The sequence below is a fragment of the Eumetopias jubatus genome, unplaced genomic scaffold (assembly GCF_037043125.1).
Source record: "Eumetopias jubatus isolate StellerSeaLion01/CBP00866 unplaced genomic scaffold, mEumJub1_p1.0 scaffold_5, whole genome shotgun sequence".
Classification (NCBI taxonomy): domain Eukaryota; kingdom Metazoa; phylum Chordata; class Mammalia; order Carnivora; family Otariidae; genus Eumetopias; species Eumetopias jubatus.
Genome location: NW_028274811.1, coordinates 34,699,359 through 34,723,404, shown reverse-complemented (window position 1 = coordinate 34,723,404; position 24,046 = coordinate 34,699,359). Strand labels below are relative to the sequence as shown.

General features: G+C 49.4%; 1 protein-coding gene across 1 annotated transcript; it reads left to right on the top strand.

The window, feature by feature from the left end:
- The first annotated feature begins 10,491 nt into the window (after window positions 1-10,491).
- On the top strand, window positions 10,492-22,883 carry PCDH12 (protocadherin 12). The gene is made up of 4 exons (XM_028092904.2): window positions 10,492-13,371; window positions 16,410-16,507; window positions 18,415-18,566; window positions 22,408-22,883. Exons 1-4 carry the CDS (start codon window positions 10,492-10,494, stop codon window positions 22,881-22,883), a joined length of 3,606 nt encoding a protein of 1,201 aa, XP_027948705.1.
- The last annotated feature ends 1,163 nt before the right edge of the window (window positions 22,884-24,046 follow it).

Below are 24,046 nucleotides of genomic sequence, written 5' to 3'. Positions count from 1 at the left end.
GGGAAATGCAGATCAAAACCACAAGGAGAAACCACAAAAGACAGATAATAACAAGTATTGGTGAGACTGGGGGAAATTGGAACCCTCATACACTTCTGGGAATGTAAAATGGTGTAGCTGCTCTGGAACACGGTTTGACAGTTCCTCAAAAAGTTAAACATAGAGTTACAGTAAGACCCAGCAATTCTACTCCTAGGTGTATACCCAAGAGAGTTGAAAACGTATGTTCACACAAAAACTTGTATACAAATACACAACTACATTTGTACATTTGTAGTATACATAAATATTCACTACAGCAGCAGTATTCACAATAGCCAAAATGTAGAAGCAACCCAAATGTCCATCATTGGATAAACGGATAAACAAAATGTGGTACATCCATACAATGAAATATTATTCTGCCATGAAAAAGGAATGAAGTACTGATAAATACTGCAACATGGATGAACCTTACAAACATTATGCTAAGTGAAAGATGTCAGACACAAAAGGCCACATATCATATAATTCCAGTTATGTCAAATGTCCAGAACAGGCAAATCCACAGGGACAAAAGCAGATTTGTGGTCGCTGGGGGCTGAGGCAGGAGTGCATAGGAAGTGACTGCTAATGGATATGGGGTGACTTTTGGGGGATGAAAATCCTGTGGAATTAGATAGTGGTGAGGGTTGCACAATTTTGCGACTATGCTAAAAACCACTGGGCTGTACACTTTTCATGGGTGAATTTTATGATATGTGAATTATATCTCAATAAGAAAAATTTTAGGTAGTCAGCACTTAAGTGGGTTGCTGAAATGTTGGTTCTGGTTCCTGGAAACCATCAAACTAATGTGCCCCTAATGACCTAATAAGCTCCTGTGTCCTCTTTATCATATACTTCTCCCCCAAGAAAAGCAACTTGTAGAGGTAGGCCTCTAATCCAAGCCTACAGGATTCTAAAGGTCTTTACCACCACTGCCTTCCAGGCAGGATTGGCTTCATGGTCAGCCACCTGTGTAGTCCCACAGGGCCCTGTTCTCAGGAAGCCCTCAGGTTTAGAAGGGCCCTGCTCTTGGTCTAATGCTCTCCTACGGCCATCTTGAAATTCTTAATCTTCCAACAGGAAGCTCTCCATTTTCACTTTGCACTGGGCTCCACAAATTATGTGGCTGGTCCTGCACCCGGGAGAGAAGAAAAATCAAGTGGGTAAATCAGGGCATTGAAGGGGCTTACCTGACTGCCATAGAGGGAAAACCACTGAGATGCAAATAATCACTCGTAATTTTCCATACTGTCACAGGCCATATCCAAACCAGAAACATACTCCTTAAAGAGGCAAAGATGGAAGAAGAGTTTCTGAAGCCATTCACTAATATCATTATTCATGTTAGGCAAAGGAAGTAAAACCAAGAGCAAAATGTATGGCAGCCCTACCTCTGGGTGTTCACAGGTGAGACCATGTATCCTGCAAGTGACCTCCCAGATGCAAAAAGTGAGGGAGCCTAAGAACCAGCTCGGGAAATTCTCACAAATCGGAGCAGGAGGTGAATTATGACATCATGTCATGACCTCATATCAGAGGTCACAGGATGGAGGGAATAGAAGAGAGAATTTCAAAGCAGTGTTAATAATTTGGACTGAATATTTAGAGTCCAGTTTTGAGGCCAGGAATGGATAAAGAGAGTTTTCTAATAAATTTTAGTTTTAGACTCCATAAAAATAAGAGACTTTTGTGTCTTCAGTTTTATGTGCCCGTAGAGTTTTTTATTTTATTTATTTATTTATTTATTTAAAGATTTTATTTATTTATTTGAGAGAGAGAATGAGAGAGAGAGAAAGGTCAGAGGGAGAAGCAGGCTCCCTGCTGAGCAGGGAGCCCGATGTGGGACTCGATCCCGGGACTCCAGGATCATGACCTGAGCTGAAGGCAGTCGCTTAACCAACTGAGCCACCCAGGCGCCCTCGTAGAGTTTTTTAAATTGAGGTTTCTCCATGTGCCCGGCCCTCCACTGTGTTAAGCACTTAACATGCATTATCTCATTTATTTGTTTATTTTAAGTTTTTTTTTTTAAGATTTATTTATTTGAGAGAGAGAGAGAGAGAGAGAGCGCCTGTGAGTGGGGGGAGGGGCAGAGGGAGAGACTCTCAAGCAGACTCCCCACTGAGAGCAGAGCCCAACATGGGGCTCGATCTCACAACCCATGAGATGATGACCTGAGCTGAAACCAAGAGTCAGACGCTCAAATGACGGAGCCACACAGACGCTCCATGCATTATCTCCTTTAAATGCCCAGGTAGGGGCGCCTGGGTGGCTCAGTTGGTTAAGCGACTGCCTTCGGCTCAGGTCATGATCCTGGAGTCCTGGGGTCGGGTCCCGCATCGGGCTCCCTGCTTGGCAGGGAGTCTGCTTCTCCCTCTGACCCTTCCCCCTCTCATGTGCGCTCGCTCTCTCTCATTCTCTCTCTCAAATAAATTAAAAAAAAAATCTTTTAAATGCCCAGGTATTTAGCTGGGCGGAGGCAATTTTGTCTCCCCATTTTACAGATGAGGAAACTGAGGCACTAAGGAGTGAGGTGATTTGGCTGATGTCATACAGGGATGACATACAGGATAAGGACCAGCTCTTCGTTAGGATGACGCTCTCCTACAGACTCTAAGAGAATTGGGTTTGTTGGAGCAGAAGTACAGAGGGAACAAAAGAGTTCTTGTCTTAAGAATTAAAGGGAAGGGGCGCCTGGGTGGCTCAGTCGTTACGCGTCTGCCTTCGGCTCAGGTCATGGTCCCGGGGTCCCGGGATCGAGCCCCGCATCGGGCTCCCTGTGGCGAGGAGTTTGCTTCTCCCTCTCCCTCTGCTCCTCCCCCAACTCATGCTCTCTCTATCTCTCTCTCTCACACTCTCTCTCTCTCTCAGATTAAAAAAAAAAAAAGAATTAAAGGGGAAAACCTTAAGGAAGTTAGGATTAGATTTTGTGACACAAGGATAGGTGAGAATGAGAATACAGAGGGAAAGAAAGACTCACCCCCGTCACCGGTCCCCAAGCACAGTAGATGATGGAGCCTCAGGCTAGAAGAGGATGGAATGTGCGACCTAGAACAGAGGTCAGGACTCATGCATGGCTGGGCCATTGAGTAGAGAAGCAGGAGTGAGTCCGAATATGCTGGTGAGTAGAGGGACCAGCAGGCTTTTATCAGTGCCTGTATTTGTCATCCATCACCCGGGCATGCAATGGCTGTTCCAGAGACTGCTGAGCTCATCCCACCTGCCCCAGTGTTAACAGTCTCCTTTTCAGTGGCTACCATTCCTGAACAGCCCTGAAACTAGCCTTGACAACAGATGGGTAGCAGTGTGGAAGGAAAAGCCCTGCCCTAACTCTGGGATAGGTCTGGACAGCGGTGAGCCCCACTCTAAGACAGGAGTATCACTGGATTCCCACTACCATCTTGTCATGTGTGTTCACTCCCCATGTAGATCTTAAAAGGTTTCTAATCATCACATGGGAATCGGAAAAATTGGTTTTTCTTTCCAATGGGGGCTTCAGGGTCAAAAACAAAGGAGGAGCTACTACCCTAAAAGCACAATTATAAATAACTAAACCTTAAGGGGCTACCCACATGCCAGGCCTTGCTCTAAAGGCTGTGTATTGACTACACTAAACCTTACAGAACCTGAAAACAAATTACCATCATCATTATCATTCCTATTTTAAAACTAAGGAAGCTGGTAACAGAGAAGTGAAGTGACTTTTCACTGTCGCACAAATGCTTTGGACCCAGGCAACTGCAGCCCTGAGCCCACATCCTTAACCCCAATGCTCTGCTTAGATCAAGTTAACACTTTGCTTAAGGAAAAATAGTTAATTGGGTGTGTAAGGAGACACTGATCACCTGTGTGACCAGCCTCCCTGGTCAGGGCGCCTCAAACAATACCTCCGGTCATCCCAGGGTTATATAAAAACAGACCCCTAAAGAGGCTTGAGGTGGCTGACAGCATAAAATGTTTTCTGCGCTTCTGATGCAAGGTAAAATTTGATTTACAGTAACAGGCACAGAATGATCATGTTTATACTTGCAACCTGGCATTTTATTATTATTCCCCTGAATAACAGTGAAAAGAGTTTTGTAACCCCAAGGTAACATGGCTCTGTAAGAAGGAAAAAGGGGTGAGATTTAGCAGCGGCTGCCATCATAAATCAGTGTGTGGCTATTTCTCTCAGAGCTCCAGGCTCAACTCCTGGCTGTCATAAACTTATAAAGGGAAGCCCCATGAGAATTTATGTAACGACAGGAAGACTCATTTTCCTTCCTGCAAGAACCTTTCTGAAGCAAGGCAAGAATTAGGCTGATTAGATCCTATGTGAAGAAAGAAAACCAAACCAGTGGTTTAGAGGAAAGGAAAATGTGGGTCAACTTCAGCTACTTCCCTTGCCAAAAAAATTGACCTTGTAAATAGAAAAGAACATGCTAAATTCCACCAGATACATGAGTGACTGGATGACCAAATAAGTTAATGAGTGAGTGTGATCCAGTCTTCCCCAAGGGTGGTTCTGTCAGTGTGAGAACAGTTTGATCCTGGAGTCACCCAGAAATGCTGAATACATAACAAGGCCAATCAACACAGTCAGCTTCTGAATATTCATGCACAGATGATGCTCCCAGTCAATACGTTTGATTTTTGGGTTCACTGATAGATTTTCAAATTCACTGTATAAATCAGAATTCTAAAGAAGGAGGAAAAGGAAGAAGAGGGAGAGGGGGAAAGAAAACAGAAAAACAGAAGAGAAACTCGTGTTCAGAGTATATATTACTTCTGAGTAGGATGGCCCGGTAAAAATACGCTAAAAAAAATTGTCATTGTTTACCTAAATTCAAATTTAACCGGCACCTGTATTTTTATTTGCTAAATCTGACACCCAACTTCTAGGCTAATAACCCTGTGGAGAAGAGAAGGTTGAGGACAGTATCTGGGGACATGCCTATCCCTAGGAGTCAGAAGGAAGGAAAACCAAAGGAACAGTCTGCAGAAGTATGGGGGGAGAACCAGCTATGCACAGAGCTTCTGCTGAGCAGTGACACAGGCACGAGGGAGAGGTGGCGACCAGGAGGATGCTCAGTAGGAAAGGCCAGATGGCTGTAGAGTTTTGGCCCTTACAAAGTTGCTTGTAGTTCTAAGAAGTTCTAAATCAGTGGCTCTCAACGAGATTGGGGTGGAGATGGGGCGCATGTCAGAGTGTCTTGTACATCAGAATTAAAATCTGTATGCTGGAAGTGGCCCGCTTTCCCTCCGAGGTTGGGGAGAGAGACAAAACATATGGGTAACCCTTATTAACTCAGAATTTATGTGGTCCGGTTATGGTTACTAAAGGACAAAATAAATTCTGGGTCTCTTCTTGCATTTGTCTTGAAAATCATGAAGGAGACCCATGGTTTGCAATGATTCATTGGCAAGTCCTCATGGTCACGCTACTTCCTTCACAGCCCCCCGCCTTGTTCTCTTGTGAATCCCCTCCATGATCTCCTCAGCCTTCATCAATCCCCCTCTCCTACTTTCCTTTTATTGTGTAGATCAATTAAGCCTCTCTTTCCAGAAAAAACTTCCAATCGACTTCCCCAACTCTGTCCCAAATGAAAGGGGAAGACTTTTCGAAGGGAGGGTCCAGGGAATGGAGCTGGCAGTTACAAAATTCTCTTTGGCAGGGTGGAAGAGGGAAAAGTATGCATTTTCTCGCCCTGTCCCTGGTATTTGGATAAGTGATTCTGATATCTGGCCCCTTTTGAGAGCTATCACTCTTAAGCAAGACAACCAAGACACAAAGCCTTTTCATTTCTTGAAAGGTTCTAGTTTTGGGCCGATTTCCACCTACAAAGTACATTTTTCTTTTTGCACTGGGCCCAGAAAGAGGTGTTATCGTGTGGGAGTGGACAACTGTCATCTGTCCCAACAAAGACCACAAAGTGCCACATCAAGAGCAGGTGACCCATCTACCTGAATCTCCCAGTCAGGATTTGTGGCCAGACCGGCTCCAATTTCAACAGGTCTTGCCAAAGGAAAGAGGCTGACCTTGGGTGGTCCTGTCGCCCTCCCAACAAGAATGATCCCGAAGAGGATGAAGCTTCTGAGCTTCACCAAGCAGCCTTGGCGATGGTGACTATGGCAGGTGCTGGGCAGATTCCCAAGGAGCTGGGAAGGTGGGCAGCCAGCTGAGCAGCATGTTCATAGTGTGGGGCATGATCCTAGCCTTCATCCAGTGGACCTGAGAGTCCCCCAGGGGTCCGAGTCCCACCTTGCCGGTCTGACCCCTCAAGGATCCTCAGGACGCCAGGCATTTTGAAAAACTCCTGACCTGACTCCACCCCTCCCACTTCATCCCCCAACACTTCCCCATAGCTAAGGGCCCAAGCGTGAATGACCTCAAGGCTGGTGGTGAGCCAGACTTCCAAACACCAGCCCCGATCCTGCCCTCTTTAAAAAAATATTTCAGACTTGAGGGAGGCATCCTTAGCTTTTTCAAACCTATTTCAGAGTACCTGTACAACTTCAAATCTATTTTCAAAACTCAGAGGGACGAAGGCTCTCCCAACAAACTCCAGGGAAAGTTCCATTCACCCCTCGACATGTGGCTGACCACTGCAGCCAGAAAGGAGGAGAGAAAGTTACTAAGTGGGGACCTCATTCCCAGAGATTATCGCCTAAAAAATCTGGTACCTTGTTTGCTGGCTTTGGATTCTGTCCCCAGTGTGAATGAAACAAACAAACCACAACCATAAAAACTGTCTGTGAAATCTAAATTCAAAAAAAATTTTTTTTGTGGGGCGCCTGGGTGACTCAGTTAAGCAACTGTCTTCAGCTCATGTCATGATCCTTGGGATGGAGCCATATATCAGGCTCCACGCTCAGCGGGGAGTCTGCTTCCCCCTCTCCCTCTGCTCGTGCGTGCGCGCACGTGTTTCTTATGACCTGGGAGTCCATTTTCTGCATCCATGGTATAATTAAGGCAACACATACACACAGAGCATAAGTAGAACAATGTCCTTTCGAGACTATAAACGTTAACACTGATAAAATCGTGAATTCCATAATTCCTTCAGTGGGCTGTAGGTCACATTAGGTTTCTCATGATATGTGATTGTCATCCTGTGTAAGCTCCTTCCACTGTGTTCTATGCAGCACAGGTCTAGAGCTGTGGATATGTGTGAGCTCCAGGTACCCACCTCTCTGCCTCTGTGCCTTTTTTCTCTGCCTTTGGCCACCAGATGGCATTCTGGAAACATTCTCAGCAGCAGAATTTTCTGCACCAAAGCTCCCCTGCATTACTCCCAACTGCCCTCCCCCTCTCCTTCCTCTGTTTTCTTCTAATCCATTTTCCAGAGTGCAGCCCAAGGGGCTTTCTGGAAGGTCCAATCTGCGTGATCTTGGGCAAGTTAGCTAAACGTCTGTGCTCAGCTTCTTTATCCCGATGGCCCGGGTATGAGGGTGGTACAGGAGGATGTAGGTAAAGCACTCAGGACAAGGCCTGCCATATAGCTACTGTCCTCATCTTCCTTCTCAGGGCCATTCAAAAGCTCCCCATGGCCTTCAGGACAAGGCCCGAATCCTTAGCATAGGACTCCAGGCCCTCCAAGGGTCTGGCAGCCCCTTTTGACATTCCCGGCCTACCTTCTCCCTCCCCACTCTCCACACAGACCCTCTTGAGATACTGTAAGGAACCAGCTCACTCACCTATGGCCTTTGTCCACTCTGCTCCCTCTGCCTGTTTTGCTTCTCCCTTGCTCACCCACCTTCCTCTGGCTAACTCCTCCCTGTCTTCAGGATTTGGCCCAGCGCCCTCCATGAGGAGCCTCCCCTGACCACCAGGCCCAAACACAGAGCCACTGGGCCCCCTTCTTTCCTTTTCCCCACCCCCTCCTTAGACTGCAAGCCACTTGTGTGGGTCACTTTGTCTTGCTAGCTGCGTTGCACATGATAGGACAAGTGACAGCCAGAGAGTGAGGTTGCCATGCAGGCTGTCACCCAAGGGCAGTGAGCACAGGGGCACATGTCTGAGCAGCAGACCCCTGGAGCCTGTGCTGGCTCCCCTTGAAGCACAGGCAGCATCTGGCCCCGGCCTGAGCTGAGGAAACCCTAGAAAATGAGCTTTCTTGGCCACAGAGGCAGAGAAAAGAGTGAAGGGACAGGGAGCGCCTGGGTGGCTCAGTCGGTTAGGCGTCTGCCTTTGGCTCAGGTCATGACCCCGGGTTCCTGGGATTGAACCTTACTACTTGCTCAGCGGGGGGGTCTCCTTCTCCCTCTCCCTCTGCCTGCCGTTCCCCCTGCTTGTGCTCTCTCTCTCTCTCTCTGTCAAATAAATAAATAAAATAAAAAAAACCAAAACAGTAAAGGGACAAATGCAAGGTCATTACCATTTGCATTGGAGGCATAAAACCTGGAAAATAATACAAGTTACAGTAACATGGAATGGGTGCTTTCTCTGTACCAGGCCCTGTGCTGGGGCCCTTATAGGTAGCATCTCACTGAATTCTTACCACAATCTCATGAGGTGGGGGACAGCCACACTCTATAGAGAAGGAAACTGAGGCCCAGAGAGGTTAAGTGACTTGTGCAAGGTCTCCAAGCTTGTGGGTGTTCTGTCTCTAGGGCCACGCTATAGGAGATGGCCCCATGGATTCAGGCCCTTGCTGTGGTTCAACAAGTGACAAGAACAGGAAACCTCCAGAGTGGAACACGGAGTGAAGGACAGGGTGCGGGAAAGAAAAGATGGGGGGCAGGAATGGGCACAGATGGCTCTAAGGCCAGGGAGCTCCCTCTGCTGCCCCTGTCCTAATGGCTAGACGCCAACAGGCCCTGATGGGGGTCCCCTGTGTCCCAATGGGCACCTCCAGCCTCAAGGACTCAGTTGCAAACACCCACCTAAAGGAAGCTGGCCTTAAATTCCCATCGCTTCCAGTGTTTTACACACCTCTAGGCTCAGCCCGAGGCAGGGTCTAAGACCAGGAGGGTGCTGGGTGCAGCAAGTGAGGAGGGAAATGAGAAGCCACAAGCCCCCTCAAATGCCACCCAGGTGATCCTGGGCCTCACTTCTGTGAGGAGGTGAATGGGGGGGGGCACACCTGAAAACATCCACCTCCCTAGGAGTGTTGGGGGTGGGGAGGGAGTACTGTTCATGGGACCCAGTCATAAACAGCAGTGGGGAGAGAAGAATCAGGGGAAGGGAAGGATAAGGCGAGGAAGGCGTGGGAGAGGGACAAGTATAAAAACCTTGGAGGCAGGGAGCCGGAGGCCGGGGATTCCCCCAGAGAGGGACTCAGGCTGGACCAGATGCAGAGAACAATGGGCCTCCAGGCTGGGGAGCAGGAAGGGAAGGGGGAGGGCAGGCACATGGTCAGGTCAGAGAGACCCCCCGGCTTCAGGAGCCCAGGCCATGGGCGCCCTCATGGGTCCATGTGGGCAGGGACTGCCCCGGGGCCAGGGCAAGAGCCGGAGCTACCAGGTGAGACCGGCTATTCAGTTCTCAACACCCACCACACACAAAACATCATCGCCTGTGCCTCTGAGCCAGGACCTGGCCCTTCACACATCATTTCATTTGTCCTCACAGTTTCCTGCTGTGAGGGCTACTATTCTTATTCCCATCCACACTCTTAACGATGGAGTGGTGGAAGCCCAGAGAGGGTAAGTGACTTGTCCCACATGACCCAGCTGGTAAATCGCAGAGTCAGGATTTGAACCCAGGCAGTTTGGCCCCTGTGGCCGCTCTCTTAATCACAGCTGCTTCCGGAGGACGAAAGTGGGTGATCGGGGCAGAGTCAGGACTTAGAGGTAGATGAGTGTGGGAAAAGACCGGAATGGCAGAGGAATAATGATATGAGGGAAACAAAGAGAGCAGCGGAAAGGAGAGACACAGGGAGCCTGACATGCCCAGGAGGGGTCTCGGGGGGCAGGCAGGGGCTCAGGCTCTCTGCACTTGCCTACACAGCGGCTCCCTTTCCCTCAGGGGCCGCCTTACGTGGATAGCACCTTCCCATCAGCCTGTCCCTGGAGCCCTGGCCCATCCTCCTCTGCCGCGGGCCCCTCGGGCTTCACGGGAAGCCCTCTCTCTCTAATTGGCATTGAAACTTACAGCCCTCCCTTTTCCTGTAGGTGGGGTTTCCATAGGAAAAAGCTGCTTCTCCGTTTCCCCAGCCCAGCAACTGTTTGGAAGTCCGATCCCCACATCCTGCTTTTACTGGGTCAAGTCCCTCTTGGACCGGCTCTTGTCCATCATTTACCGAAGGGGACCCACGGGTGCCCACTTCATCAGTGCTTGGACCTCTGAGATCTCTTCAGATGAAGATGGCCTTGCCTGGGAACCTTGCTACTTCCATCATCATCTAATTATGGGACGAGGCTGTGACAGCTGGTCTGGGGGCAGGAGAACGGGGCTAATCAAGCCCCTTGGGAAACACTGGAGGACTTGCCTAGCCTTTGAAGAACTGTAGTGGTTTCTGAGTCTAGCCCATTCTGGCGGTAAGCATGATGCGACTTCTGCCACTTCTGCTGGGGCTTTTGGGGTCAGGTGGCTACTTGTTCCTTCCAGGGCATGGTCAGGAAGTGGCCACTCTCACTGTGAAATACCAAGTGGCAGAAGAGGTGCCGTCCGGCACAGTGATAGGGAAGCTGTCCCGGGAACTGGGCTGGGAGGAGAGGCACGGGCAGACGAAGGCGGCCTTCCAGGTCCTGCAGCTGTCTCAGGCACTCCCCATCCAGGTGGATCCTGAGGATGGCCTGCTTAGCACAGGGAGGCGGCTGGACCGAGAGCAGCTTTGCCGGCAGCAGGATCCCTGCCTGGTTTCCTTTGACGTGCTTGCCACGGGGGACTTGGCTCTGATCCATGTGGAGATCCAGGTGCTGGACATCAATGACCATGAGCCACAGTTCCCCAAAGGTGAGCAAGGGCTGGAAATCTCTGAGAGTGCCTCTCTGCGCACCCGGATCCCCCTGGACAGAGCCCTGGACCCAGACACGGGCCCCAACACCCTGCACTCGTACACGCTGTCTCCCAGCGAGCACTTCGCCCTGGATGTCATCGTGGGGCCCGATGAGACCAAACATGCAGAACTTGTGGTGGTGAAGGAGCTAGACCGGGAAATCCACTCATTTTTTGATCTGGTGCTAACTGCCTATGACAGTGGGAAACCCCCCAAGTCAGGCACCAGCTTGGTCAAGGTCAATGTCCTGGACTCCAATGACAATAGCCCCGTGTTTGCTGAGAGCTCCCTGGCACTAGAAATCCAAGAAGATGCTGCCCCTGGTACTCTCCTCATAAACTTGACTGCCACAGACCCTGACCAAGGTCCCAATGGGGAGGTGGAATTCTTCCTCAGTAAGCATGTGCCTCCAGAGGTTTTGGACACCTTCAGTATCGATGCAAAGACGGGCCAGGTGATTCTGCGTCAACCCCTAGACTATGAAAAGAATCCTGCCTATGAGGTGGACGTCCAGGCAAGGGACCTAGGTCCCAATCCCATTCCAGCCCACTGCAAAGTACTCATCAAGGTTCTGGACGTCAATGACAATGCCCCAAGCATCCACATCACATGGGCCTCCCAGCCATCACTGGTGTCAGAAGCTCTTCCAAAGGATAGTTTCATTGCTCTCGTCATGGCAAATGACTTGGACTCAGGAAACAATGGTCTGGTCCACTGTTGGCTGAGCCAAGAACTGGGCCACTTCAGGCTGAAAAGGACCAATGGCAACACATACATGCTGCTAACCAACACCACACTGGACAGAGAACAGTGGCCCAAATATACCCTCACTCTGCTGGCTCAAGACCAAGGACTCCAGCCATTATCGGCCAAGAAACAGCTCAGCATTCAGATCAGTGATGCCAACGACAACGCACCTGTGTTTGAGAGGAGCAGATATGAGGTCTCTACTTGGGAGAACAACCCACCTTCTCTTCACCTCATTACCATCAAGGCTCAGGATGCAGACTTGGGCATAAATGGAAAAATCTCATATCGTATCCAGGACTCCCCAGTTTCTCACTTGGTAGCTATTGACTCAGACACAGGAGATGTCACTGCTCAGAGGTCACTAGACTATGAACAGATGGCCAGTTTTGAGTTCCGCGTGATCGCAGAGGACAAGGGCCAGCCCCAGCTTGCATCCAGCGTCTCTGTGTGGGTCAGCCTGTTGGATGTCAACGATAACGCCCCAGAGGTGATTCATCCTATACTCAGTGATGGAAAAGCCAGCCTCTCGGTGCTCGTAAATGCCTCCACAGGACACCTTCTGGTACCCATTGAAACTCCTAATGGCTTGGTTCCAGCGGGTGCTGACACACCACCACTGACAACCCACAGTTCCCGGCCATTCCTTTTGGCCACCATTGTAGCAAGAGACGCAGACTCAGGGGCCAATGGAGAGCTCCTCTACAGCATTGGGCGTGGGAATGAAGCCCAACTCTTTGTCCTCAGCCCCCACCTGGGGAAGTTGTTCATCAACATCACCAATGCCAGCAGCCTCATTGGGAGTGAGTGGGAGCTGGAGATAGTGGTAGAAGACTGTGGCAGCCCCTCCTTGCAGACCCAAGCCCTGTTGAGGGTCTTGTTTGTCACCAGTGTGGATCACTTGAGGGACTGGGCCCGGGAGCCTGGGACCCTAAGCACATCGGCACTCACAGTGATTTGCCTGGTCGTACTGCTGGCCATCTTTGGGTTGATCTTGGCTCTGATCATGTCCATCTGCAGGACGGAGAAGAAGGACAACAGGGCCTACAACTGTCGGGAGGCTGAATCTACCTACCGCCACCAGCCCAAGAGGCCCCAGAAACACATTCAGAAGGCAGATATCCACCTTGTGCCTGTGCTCAGGGGCCAGGTGGAGGAGCCTGGCGAAGTCGGGCAGCCCCACAAGGAATCAGGCAAGGAAGGGATGATGGAAGCAGGCTGGGACCTGTGCCTGCAGGCCCCCTTTCACCTCACGCCAACGCTGTATAGAACCCTGCGTAACCAAGGCAACCAGGGAGCACAGGCTGAGAGCCGAGAGGTGCTGCAAGACACTGTCAACCTCCTTTTCAACCATCCCAGGCAGAGGAACGCCTCCCGGGAGAACCTGAACCTTCCTGAGTCCCAGCCTGTGATGGGCCAGCCACGCTCAAGGCCCCCAAAGGTTATGGGCAGCCCCACAGGGAGGCTGCCAGGAGACCTGGGCAGCGAGGAGGCCCCACTGAGTCCACTGGCCTCCTCTGCAACCCTGAGGCGGCAGCCAAACCTCAATGGCAAAGTGACCCCCGAGAAAGAGTCGGGTCCCCGTCAGATCCTGCGGAGCCTGGTCCGGCTATCGGTGGCTGCTTTTGCGGAGCGGAACCCTGTTGAGGAGCTCACGATGGACTCTCCTCCTGTTCAGGTAACCGGGTGTGGGCAGCTCTCTCTGTGGTCACCCCTGGACCACCACATCAGACACCCCTATTACCCTTACATTCGTCACATTCATTCCTGAGGCTCTCCAGGGACTTTATGGTACATTGGATGCAGTGAGTGAGGGCACAGTTCTGGGGTTAACAAAATCTAGCTGTGTGATCCTGGGCAACTTACTGTCTCTGAGCCTTCGTTTCCCTATAAAACAGAGTTGATGGTAAGAGCATCTGCCTTGCAGAGTTGTCCTGAGGATTTGATCAGTTAATTCCTATAAAGCACATACTCAACGTGCCTGGCACAAGTAGACACCCAGCAAAAGTTTAAGAATACAAGCTTTGGGATAAGCCTCCTGGGTTCAAATCCTGACTCCACCTCTTCCTAGCTGTGAACCACAGGAGTGTTACTCAGCTTCTCTGTTGAAGATATCTATGTTAATAGCACCCATCTCCTAAATTTGCTTGAAGATGAAATGAGTGCACTTAAAGCCTAGAATAATGTCCAGCACACGGTCAGCCCTCAGCAAATGGTTACAATGACTTCTGCAAAGCCCTCTTGTTGTCTGGGCAGCCTTCCTATGAAGCAGGCCAGCATGGGCAGCATTGCCCCTGTGCTCAGGGGCTGCATTTGACTTGCCTGAGACTAGACTTTGTTGGCTAGGCCTGCAGAATGAGGCAGGGGAAACAATCTCAGAACTTGGGAGTCTGATCTAGGTTCAAATTTCAGCATAGCCACTCAGTAGCTGGGCAACCTTGGGCAAGTCTGTCCAACATCAGAGCCTCACTTTCCTCAAATGGCAATTATGATTCCAAACTTACCCTGTGCTACCTCCCAGGGGTTGAGGATTAAATGGAATAATGAAGGACAAAGTATCTAGTGACCTAGGATTTACTGGACAAAAATGGGAAATCTTTTTCAGGGACGGTACCTGATCTCACACCCATATCTGTTCCTCTGCACTTCAGATAACTTTCCCTGTGCCAGGCTGCCCACTCAAGACACACGTCTGTTTGGCCAAGCAATCAACTCAGGTTTCCTGTGGCGCAAGGACACAGCTTCCTTCCCCCACATCCTCCCCAGGAAGCCACCTGGAGAGAGCCCCACTGCTCTCTTAGGAGTCTTGCCCTGAGCCCTGTGTAGCTCCAGAGGTTGCCCAGAGCCATTTACTCATTCATTCATTCATTCATTCATTCATTCATTCATTCATTCTTCAAATGCTTACTGAGTGAGCTTTTTGAACCAAACACTGTGCTGGTTGTTGGTGAACAGAGACAGCAGAGAGCAGGCACTGGGGGTGAACCCACTGGGGTGATGGGAAAGAAGGGTGTCCAGCTGGGATCAATGTGAGGGTAGGAGGCAACTTGCCTAATGCTCATGTCTTTCCAGCATCACAGTGCCACAGTGAGTCAGATCTGGGTTCAAATTCTAGCCCTGACACTAACTGATATGTAGCCCCTCTGAGCCTCACTTTCCACATCTGCAAAATGGGTATGATGGTATCTTTTCCCTAGGGTTATTATAAGAATTAAATGAGATTATACACCACCCTACAGTTATTAAGTGCTTGTCAAAAGATCTATTAATAAATGAATCACAGGGGCACTAGCTGCCTCAGTCAGTGGAGCATGTGACTCTTGATCTTGGGGTCATGGGTTCGAGTCCCACAGTGAGCACAGAGATTACTTAAAAAAAGTTTAAAAAAATAAATAAATGAATTATATACGTTCACTCATTTGATCCTTATAGCTACAACCACACGGGCCTTGATATTATTCCCTTTTTACTGCTGAGGAAACTGAGGCTCAAAATGCTTAAGTAATTTCTCAAGGCCATCCAGATGGAACTGGGGCAACGGCGGATTTAGGATTTGAATCCACGTCTGACTGATTCCAGAGTCTGCACTCTGACTATGAAGCAACCCTAAACAACAACACTATGCTCAGGCTGTGACACTCAGGGAGTGTCTCTGAACTATCAGCTAACGCTTGGAAGAGTGGCAGGTGCCTTAGGAGGGCTTCTGGGACTGGGTCAGGAGATGTGATCTGCCCTGAGGCAGGCAACTGGGCCCCAGCCCTCTTCGAACTGTCCTCTGTGGTTGGCACTGCCTAGCTGGAGCTGCCCAGAGAGGCTGAGTGGGCCTTCTCAGGAAAGACTGCGGGTAGGTCCAGGATTTCTAAGAGTAACAACCCATAATCTTTTCATTCTCTGAGCATTTTAAATTCTCAGACCACTGGGTGAATTAATCCTGACCACCCTGCGAAGAAGGCTGGATGGGTATTTCCAGCTCCAGCTTAGAGACGAGGAAACCGAGGTCTGAGAATGTCTAAAAACCTGCCTGACATTACACAAACTAGAAATGACCTTGAACTAGAACTTAGCCTCCCGAGACTGGGTCTGTTGCTTTCGCCTTCACAAGGCCCTGCAGGGTCTGGCCTTGACATCTCGCCCGACCCCTGCCCCATTCTGCAGCCTCTCTGAACCTCTGCCCTCTCCTCCAGACTTTCAGCCTGCATTGCCTTCTGTTTTCATTCACACCCTTGTTGAATGAATGAAAGAATGAATAAATGAATGATTGAATGATGCCATTTTGCTTTCTCCAGAGTAGAGTCTTGCACTGGCCCCACTAAAATTGGCTGAGTGTTTGAGTACTGCTGAAGGTGGGGAAATAACTCCTTAAGATAATCCTTATCAAATTAATAATGAATTTATGGTCAGGAAATGCGTTTTTCAGCCCCATCCCGCAGATTCCAGCAAGAGCAGGTCACTCGGATGAGAAGGAGGGGTGGGCTCAGGGGGTCCCCCTTCTCTCCCTCAGACTCCCAGGTCTTGTGGTGACATGACAAAGCAAGGATCCTGCCTGCACAGGTCCCTGCCTCCGTCACTGTACACCATCCCCCATCTGATCACACAAACATCTGAAGCTGGAGGAAAGACTATAAAAAGAAAGCGCCGGCATTGAGGGAAACATCCGGCAAGGAAGTGTGCTGGGTCGGAATTGTGTGGAGTCAACAGATTTTTCCTGTCTTGCAGCAAATCTCCCAGCTGCTGTCCTTGCTGCATCAGGGCCAATTCCAGCCCAAACCAAACCACCGAGGAAATAAGTACTTGGCCAAGCCCAGCGGTGGCAGGTAAGCAACACATGGACCCACAGGCTTCTCAAGCCCCCCACCGGCTTGCCTTCACCCTGGAGCCTCTGTGATCTGAGGAAGGGTGAGCACATCCCAGACAGCGGCCCCCTGGAAGAGCAGCGGACAGCATCCATCCCCCCATCCCAGTCAGGGTGGTCCTGGAGCAACTGTATTTATAGTATTTACAGGACCCAGAGTCTCTAAGGAAATGACTTCATCCCTGAGGTTCTATCTGCCCCCTGATTGCAGAGGTGCTAGGCTATGGGCTTTAAATGTGTAACTTTCAGCTTTCCTTGTCTTGACCCTTAAACGTAATTATGAAGTTTCCCTGACTGAGGACATCAGTGTGTGGGTGTGTTCTTTTGGGCAGTCCTAGAATTAAAGAGAGCTCAAGAGGACATCTAATCTAACTCCTTTTTGTTACAGATATAGAAACTGGGGCTCTAAATAGTTTGATACAACCCAGCTATGTTCAATTTGAGCAAGCCAGGTAAATCCTCGGGGCCTCAGTTTTTTACCTGTAAAATAGAGGTCACCATACTTCCTTGCAGTGATGGGGTAAGGATTTAATGATCAAATGTATTTTCAGCTCATAGCCCAGTGGCTGGCACATAGTAGGTGCACAGCTGACACTAAAAGTCCTTTCCTACGAAAGCGACTTTGTTCGAGGTCACATGGCCAGTGAGTGGCAAAGCTGGAACCAGCTCGGGGCACCTGACTCCAGGTTCAGTGCTCTTGCCTTGACAATTCATGGCTTCTTTTTTGCAAAGATGGTGGGAGGTAGTGTAGAGTAGCAGTGAGTACACACACTCCATAGTCACATCAGCCTGGATTTGAGTTTTGGCTTTCACACTTAATCCGTGGGGACCTCGGGCAAGGTGCATAATTTTCACAAGCCTTGGTTTTCTTATTTGCAAAATGGGAATAACAACGGGAGAACCCCTTACAGATGTGAAAAGTTTGAGGATAAGGTGCGTATAACTTGCAAAGCCTAAGGCCTGCCTCAGAGTAACTGTTTAATAAACATTAGTTGTCATCATCACTTGCAAAATTGCCACCTCCCTCCTGATCGCTTCATGGCAGCAGAAATGGTCACAGAAAAAAAAGCAGAAAGGACCGCAGACCTTAAAGCCCCTCGGGGAGCCTTCCCACCTGCTGGAATGTGGGGCCAAACCTGCCTCCCCATACTGAGGCAGTCCCAGGAACTGGCCTCCCCCAGGTGGCAGGCAGGGTCTGTGGGAGGGAGAGGCCAGGGTGGAGATAGCAGGAGTCAGGGAGAGTCTGAGTGGCTTTCTGATTCCGGTCTAGGATTTGGCCTCAAATAGGAAGTACGGAATATATTCAGTCACTTTGTCCACAAAGTATTTATGAAGCACCTACTATGTGCCGGGCCCTGTTCTGAGCACTGGCTGACCAGGGAATGAGACAGATAAAAATTTCTGCTCTCACTGGAGCTCATCATACTCAGATGGCTGGAGGTGGATGGAGAGATGGATGGACAGATGACTGCCTTGTCTCAACCAAAGTTACTACACTCCTACTCTGGGCCAGGCAATGCGAAGGAATGGGAGGGACAATGGTGAATAATAATATCAATGCATTCATTGTTTCTTCTTTTGCTGAGTGCTTACGAGGTGCCAGGTACTAGCTTCTTTACATACACTGTCTCATTTTGCCTGCCCCTTGAGGTGGGTGTTATTTATCACCTCCATTTTACAGATGAGGCAACAGATGGAGAGTAGGCAGGAGGCCTGGGACCAAGTAACCCAGGTCGGTCTGACTCTGAAAGCCGGGCTGTGTATCCACCTCCTTAAGTGGATGGATGAATGCTGGCATGAGTAGAAGAATGTTCATGAGCAGGAATGAATGAATCTGTGTGTGAATTTCCTCACTCGTGGACTTTGCAGGAGTGCAATCCCAGACCCAGAATGCCCAGGTACCCGGGCTGGTGGCCAGGCAGAACCAGACCAGGAGGAAGGGTGCTTGGATCCTGAAGAGGACCTGTCCGTGAAGCAGCTGCTAGAAGAAGAGCTGTCAAGCCTGTTGGACCCACACACAGGTAAGGACTCCTCAGGATCACCCTGAGCCTGCTTCTACCCCCATAGTCCCCCACATCTCCAGACGTCAGCCTTCTCCACAGGAGAACACAGACATTCTGTTTCTGGGGAGGGATATCAGCAACATTTTACTTTCCCTAATGCTTCAGACGGTCTTCATTTGTTTAAATACCAGATTCTACTTTGATTATTCATTTAAAAAATCCTAAGAATAGTAAATGAGCTCTTGGCGTGTGCCAGTACTACTAGGAAGTATCTTACACACATTAGCTCAGTTAAGCTTTTAAACAGTCTTTGGAGGTAGATGTTATGAGCTCCAATTTAGAGATAAGCAAACTGAGGCTCAGAGAAGTACCATAGCCTGCCCAGAGTCACTTAGCTCATCAGTGACCGAAGGGGAGCCAACCTGGGCCTGCCTGCCATCAGGAGACCTCCCCTTACTTCCTAAACCACCCATCTGTGTTTCTTTGGTGGGTTTAAACATCCTCCCATCCTGAAAACTGAGTCAATTCTTTAATGTGTTAACATATCTAATCGAAACAAAAATAACATTTTCTAGAGAAACAATTCGTTTTGATAGAAAGTAAAAAATCTGGACTTTAATTCAAGAATGTGCTAACTGGGGCACCTGGGTGGCTCAGTCGGTTAAGCATCTGACTTTGGCTCAGGTCATGATCTCAGGATCCTGGGATCAAGCCTCCACCCCCACCCCTCTCCTCTGAATTCACCAGAGGGTCTGCTTATCCCTCTGCCCCTCCCCCTGCTCATGCTCTCTCCGTCTCTCTGTTTCTCTCTCAAATAAGATCTTTTAAAAAAGTAAAATAAAATAAAATAATTAAATTTAAAAAATTAAAAAAGAATGTGCTAGCTGGACACTGGTCAGCCTCCTTTAGGTAACACACCATACCTCTGTCCATACCTACACGGTGGTTTTCTGTTTCTGTACAATAATCTTTTTCTCAACTGGACATATCCTATGTGCTCCATCTGGCTGCAAACACACCGAAAGCATGGCAGAGACTTCCTTTTCCTTGGTTAAAAAAACATAGCTAACATTTATTGAGAGCTTTCTATGTGCTAGTCCCTGTTCTATGTTCCTCGTGAGAAAATTTTAGAGAGGAATTATTCATTATCACCATTTCATAAAGAAAAAAACTGAGGGCCAAGGTTGTTTGGTAATTTTCCCAACATTGACAATGTGGCTCTAAATTAAAAGCAAAATTAAATCTAATTAAAATTAAGTAAAATGAAAAAATTCAGTTCCTCAGTTATACCAGCCACATTTCAAGCTCTCAATAGCCACATATGGTTAGTGGATATTGCTTTGGACAGCACACATATAGAAAGTTTTATAGGACAGCATTGTCTAGACTCTACAGCTGTGAGGTCCAACACATTAGCCACTAGCCACATATGAAAATGGCTAGTCACAATCAAGATGTGATATATGGCGGCCCCTACCCAGCTCAGTGGGTAGAGCATGCATCTCCTGATCTCAGGGTCGTGAGTTCAAGCTGCACACTGGGCATAGAGATTACTTTAGAAAGAAAAAAAAAAAAAAATCTAAAAAAAAAAACATCCATCTTCAAGTCCCATGTTGGGCATAGAGCTTACTTAAAAATAAAAAGCATAAAAAAGTGTAACTTATTATTTTTTAAAAAGATGTGATAAACATATAAAACACACTTCAGATTTTGAAGACTTAAGAATGTCAAATATTTCATTAATTTAAAAAATACTCATGACATGATAAAATGGCATTACGTTTAAAATGTTTTACAAATTGATTTCGCCTTTTCTTTTCACTTTTTTAACCTGCCTCCTAGAAAATTTAAAATGACCTCTCTGGCTCACATTATATCTGAACCGGCCAGCTCTGGGCTGGAACCTGAGTGCTCAGCGGCCATATGGTCCTGCCTTTCCACAGCACAGAGGTCATGGAGGATGCTGGGGGATGATGAGGGCACCAGGGATAGAAAAGCCTGTGCTGCTCACAGGGCAGAGCTGCCAAGGGGCTTTTGGTGAGCTTGCTGACCCCGGGGGTCATGGCTGCATCCATCTGATGCTATGATGAGGACAACATTTTAATGGTTGCATGAGCTCAGTTACTGCGCACAGCAACCTGACAAGATGAATACTACTATTTCACCACTTCATGAGACATGAAGAAGGCTCAGAGAGGTTAAGCAATTTTCCCAAGGTCACACTGCTCATAAATGGCAAAGGTGGGAAATCAAGCCAGCCCGGCATCCACCTGCCTCTGGGTGGACTCCCCATCACTTTTCAGCCATTCTCATACACTCTAGCAATTTTCTCATTCCAAGCTTCATAAGCTCTCTGACCCTTGTACAAAGGCCTGATTCTGTAACCAAAAGAGTTTCAACCTTATTACCCCCAAGTCTCAGGGAACTAAGGTTTACATTTCCCAAATGCCCAGGGTTAATATTTATGTTCACTGAGTCATTCAAGAAATGCTTACTAAATCCCAGGCATGGGCTGGACCGGGTGGGAAGAGGCCTGCCCTGCCTTACAGCCTTCACAACTCCTCCCTGACAAGGCAAGACAGAGACTCATTTATCAGTATAAACAGCCATGAGCTGTATTTTGGAATAACTTTTCCAAATTACAAAAGTAGTATTTGGTTAAGGTAGAAAAATGGAGGTAAACGAAAAGAGAATAAATCACTTCTGTCCAGGAGTAATTCCAGTTAACATTTTGACATACCTCCTTCTAGTCTTTTATTATATGCACAGATTCTAAAGCAGCTCACCTTAAGCAAACATTAAACACATGATGAAGTGGATGTTGTACTTTTGTTTTTTTTTTAAGGCACAGTTTCTGAACCATAAGACTTATATTTTCTTTCTTTGCCTTGGCCTCTACCATCCGGCCTAGGGCTAGTTTTTTTGAGATAGCATTTTTGTTGAAGAGATGGGAAAAGAAAAGTGCCATAGTGGCATTAAGGATCTAGGGGACAGTTTTTCACTGCCCCTGCCCCTTTCCTGGGACAGTGCTTAGCCTGCCTCTAGGCCTGAGTTTCCTGCAGTTTAGAAGCCAATGTTGAGGAGTTTAGGGCATAGTGATTGTCCAGACCTTCCTAGGCCTGGGGAATCCGTAGGCCACAGGTATGCACCCCGAGTGCCCTGGGGGAAATGGCGGGAAGCTACTCAGAGAGTGGGTAGGAGGGTACAGGCATATGGGGCTCCGAAGTCATCAGCTATGGGGTCAAATCTGGGTTGGTTGCCTGGTAGATGGGTGATTCAACTTCTTGGAACTTCGTTTCCTCATCCCTAAAATGGAATAGCACTCTTCACTTCAAAGGTTTGTGCGGAGGTTAAATTACTTGGCGTGGAGGAACTTAATAAATGGTCACTATTACCATGAATACAAACAGATGGCAGCACCAAGCCAGGAACTACGGCCTGGGCTAAGAAAAGGGATGCCCCCCCACCCCCACCTCCGCACCATCCACAGCTACTAATGCCCTGAGAGAGTGAAAATCCTGGCTGGCCGCAGTGGTTGAAAGAAAGACACCTCGCCCGAAACACAGCAGGATCGGGAAATTCTTTAGAAAAGGGCCAATTTCTAATTCTAGGCCTCCTTCCTCCTCCTGCCTCCTCCCCACTCAGCTCCTGCGGGTCCTTCAGTCGGCAGCCTTCCTGCCCAACGAGCTTCCCCGTCAGGGCCTCTTCCTTCCCGCCCCGTCGGGCCTCCCCGTCTGTGCCCCGCCATTTCCCTTCCCTCCTTGGTCCGGAGCCCTCGCCCACGACCCCACCCTCGGCTGCCCGGCCCCGCCCCGCCCCCCCACTCCGGCCCTCACCGGCTCCCCTCCACCCCGTGCAGGCCTGGCCCTGGACCGGCTCAGCGCCCCCGACCCGGCCTGGATGGCGAGGCTCTCTCTGCCCCTCACCACCAACTACCGCGACAACGTGTTCTCACCAGACGCTCCGGCCGTAGAGGAGCCCAGGACCTTCCAGACGTTCGGCAAGGCGCCCGGGCCTGAGCTGAGCCTGACAGGCACGCGGCTGGCCAGCACCTTCCTCTCGGAGATGAGCTCACTGTTGGAAATGCTGCTGGAGCAGCGCTCCGGCGTGCCGGTGGAGGCGGCCTCCGAGGTGCTGCGGCGGCTCTCGGTGTGCGGGAGGACCCTCAGTCTGGACCTGGCCACCAGCGGGGCCTCGGGCACGGAAGGACAGGGGGGCCCGGGGGCAACGAAGGGGGCCGAGGGCAGGACTGGCGAGGGCAGCAGCAGCAGCAGCAGGGGCCTGTGGATCCAGGGACCAGGGGCCCTGGGAGACGTCAGGGAGCCCAGGCCCTAGAGGATCCTGGGACATGAGCTGCTTTCTAAAATCTTTGAACTCACGGTCCAGCGGTGGCCCAAGAACTTTAGGATGACCGATGGTGCCCCGCAGAGGAGGCAGGGGCCCCACGACTAATAGCTGGCTGATCAAAGCAGCCCCTTGTTAGGGGCTGGCTCTGCCTGTGAGTTTTTTGGAGGACGGAGATGTTTGTGGCTGAAACAAGTGTTTGCTGGCAAAACACGTGTAGAGCACAGGGGGTCAGTCCTCCCCTTGGGACAGATGCCAAGGAGTGTCCTAAGCAAGAAAGGATGGCCTCATCGCATACTTGAGGGTGGGGGCTGGATCCTGGGGTGCCAGGCAAAGCTCTCTGACCTACTAATAAAGGAAAAGCACTGGTTCATTCTCCTGTGTGCACCTGTCGTGGGGGCGGGGTAGGGGAGGTTAACAGAGAGAGGGTTCCTTGTCACCCATTCCCTGGCAAGAGGGAATGCTGGACCTGGATGGGAGTAGAGCACAGAGGTAGACAGTGATTAACATGTGGACTCCTGACCCCACTTCTCTATTGCTACATTATCAAATAATCTGCAAAATTAGGGCTAAGAAAAGCATGACTGTTTATGGAATGTTTACCTGAACCAGGCCTAGGCTTTACACTAGGATTTAATTTAATTTTCCAACAACCCTAGGAGGGAGGTGTTATCCCCATTTCACAGACAAGGACATGAGGCTTGGAGAAGCAGAGGGTCTTGCCCAAGATCAAGAGTAGAAGCAGAGGGGTGCCTGAGTGGCTCAGTTGGTTAAGCGTCTGACTCTTGATTTTGGCTCAGGTCTAGATCTTGGGGTCATGAGATCAAGTCCAGGTGGGGCCACTCATGCTCAGCAGGGCTTCTGCTTCTTTCCCTCTTCCTTTGTCCCTCCCCCTGCACATGCACGCTCTCTCACTCTCTCTCTCTAAAATAAATAAATCTTGGGGCGCCTGGGTGGCTCAGTCGGTTAAGTGTCTGCCTTTGGCTCAGGTCACGATCCCAGGGTCCTGGGATCGAGCCCCGCATCCGGCTCCCTACTCCGCGGGAAGCCTGCTTCTCCCTCTACCACTCCCCCTGCTGGTGTTCCCTCTCTCGCCATGTCTCTCTCTGTCAAATAAAATCTTAAAAAATAAAAAATAATAAGCTAAATCTTAA

Bases quoted from the DNA above. Each gene is read 5' to 3' on its own strand.
- PCDH12 (XM_028092904.2), top strand. From the start codon at position 10,492: ATGATGCGACTTCTGCCACTTCTGCTGGGGCTTTTGGGGTCAGGTGGC. The intron at 13,372-16,409 runs GTAACCGGGTGT...CCTGTCTTGCAG, and splicing joins TGGACTCTCCTCCTGTTCAG to CAAATCTCCCAGCTGCTGTC. The intron at 16,508-18,414 runs GTAAGCAACACA...TGGACTTTGCAG, and splicing joins GCCAAGCCCAGCGGTGGCAG to GAGTGCAATCCCAGACCCAG.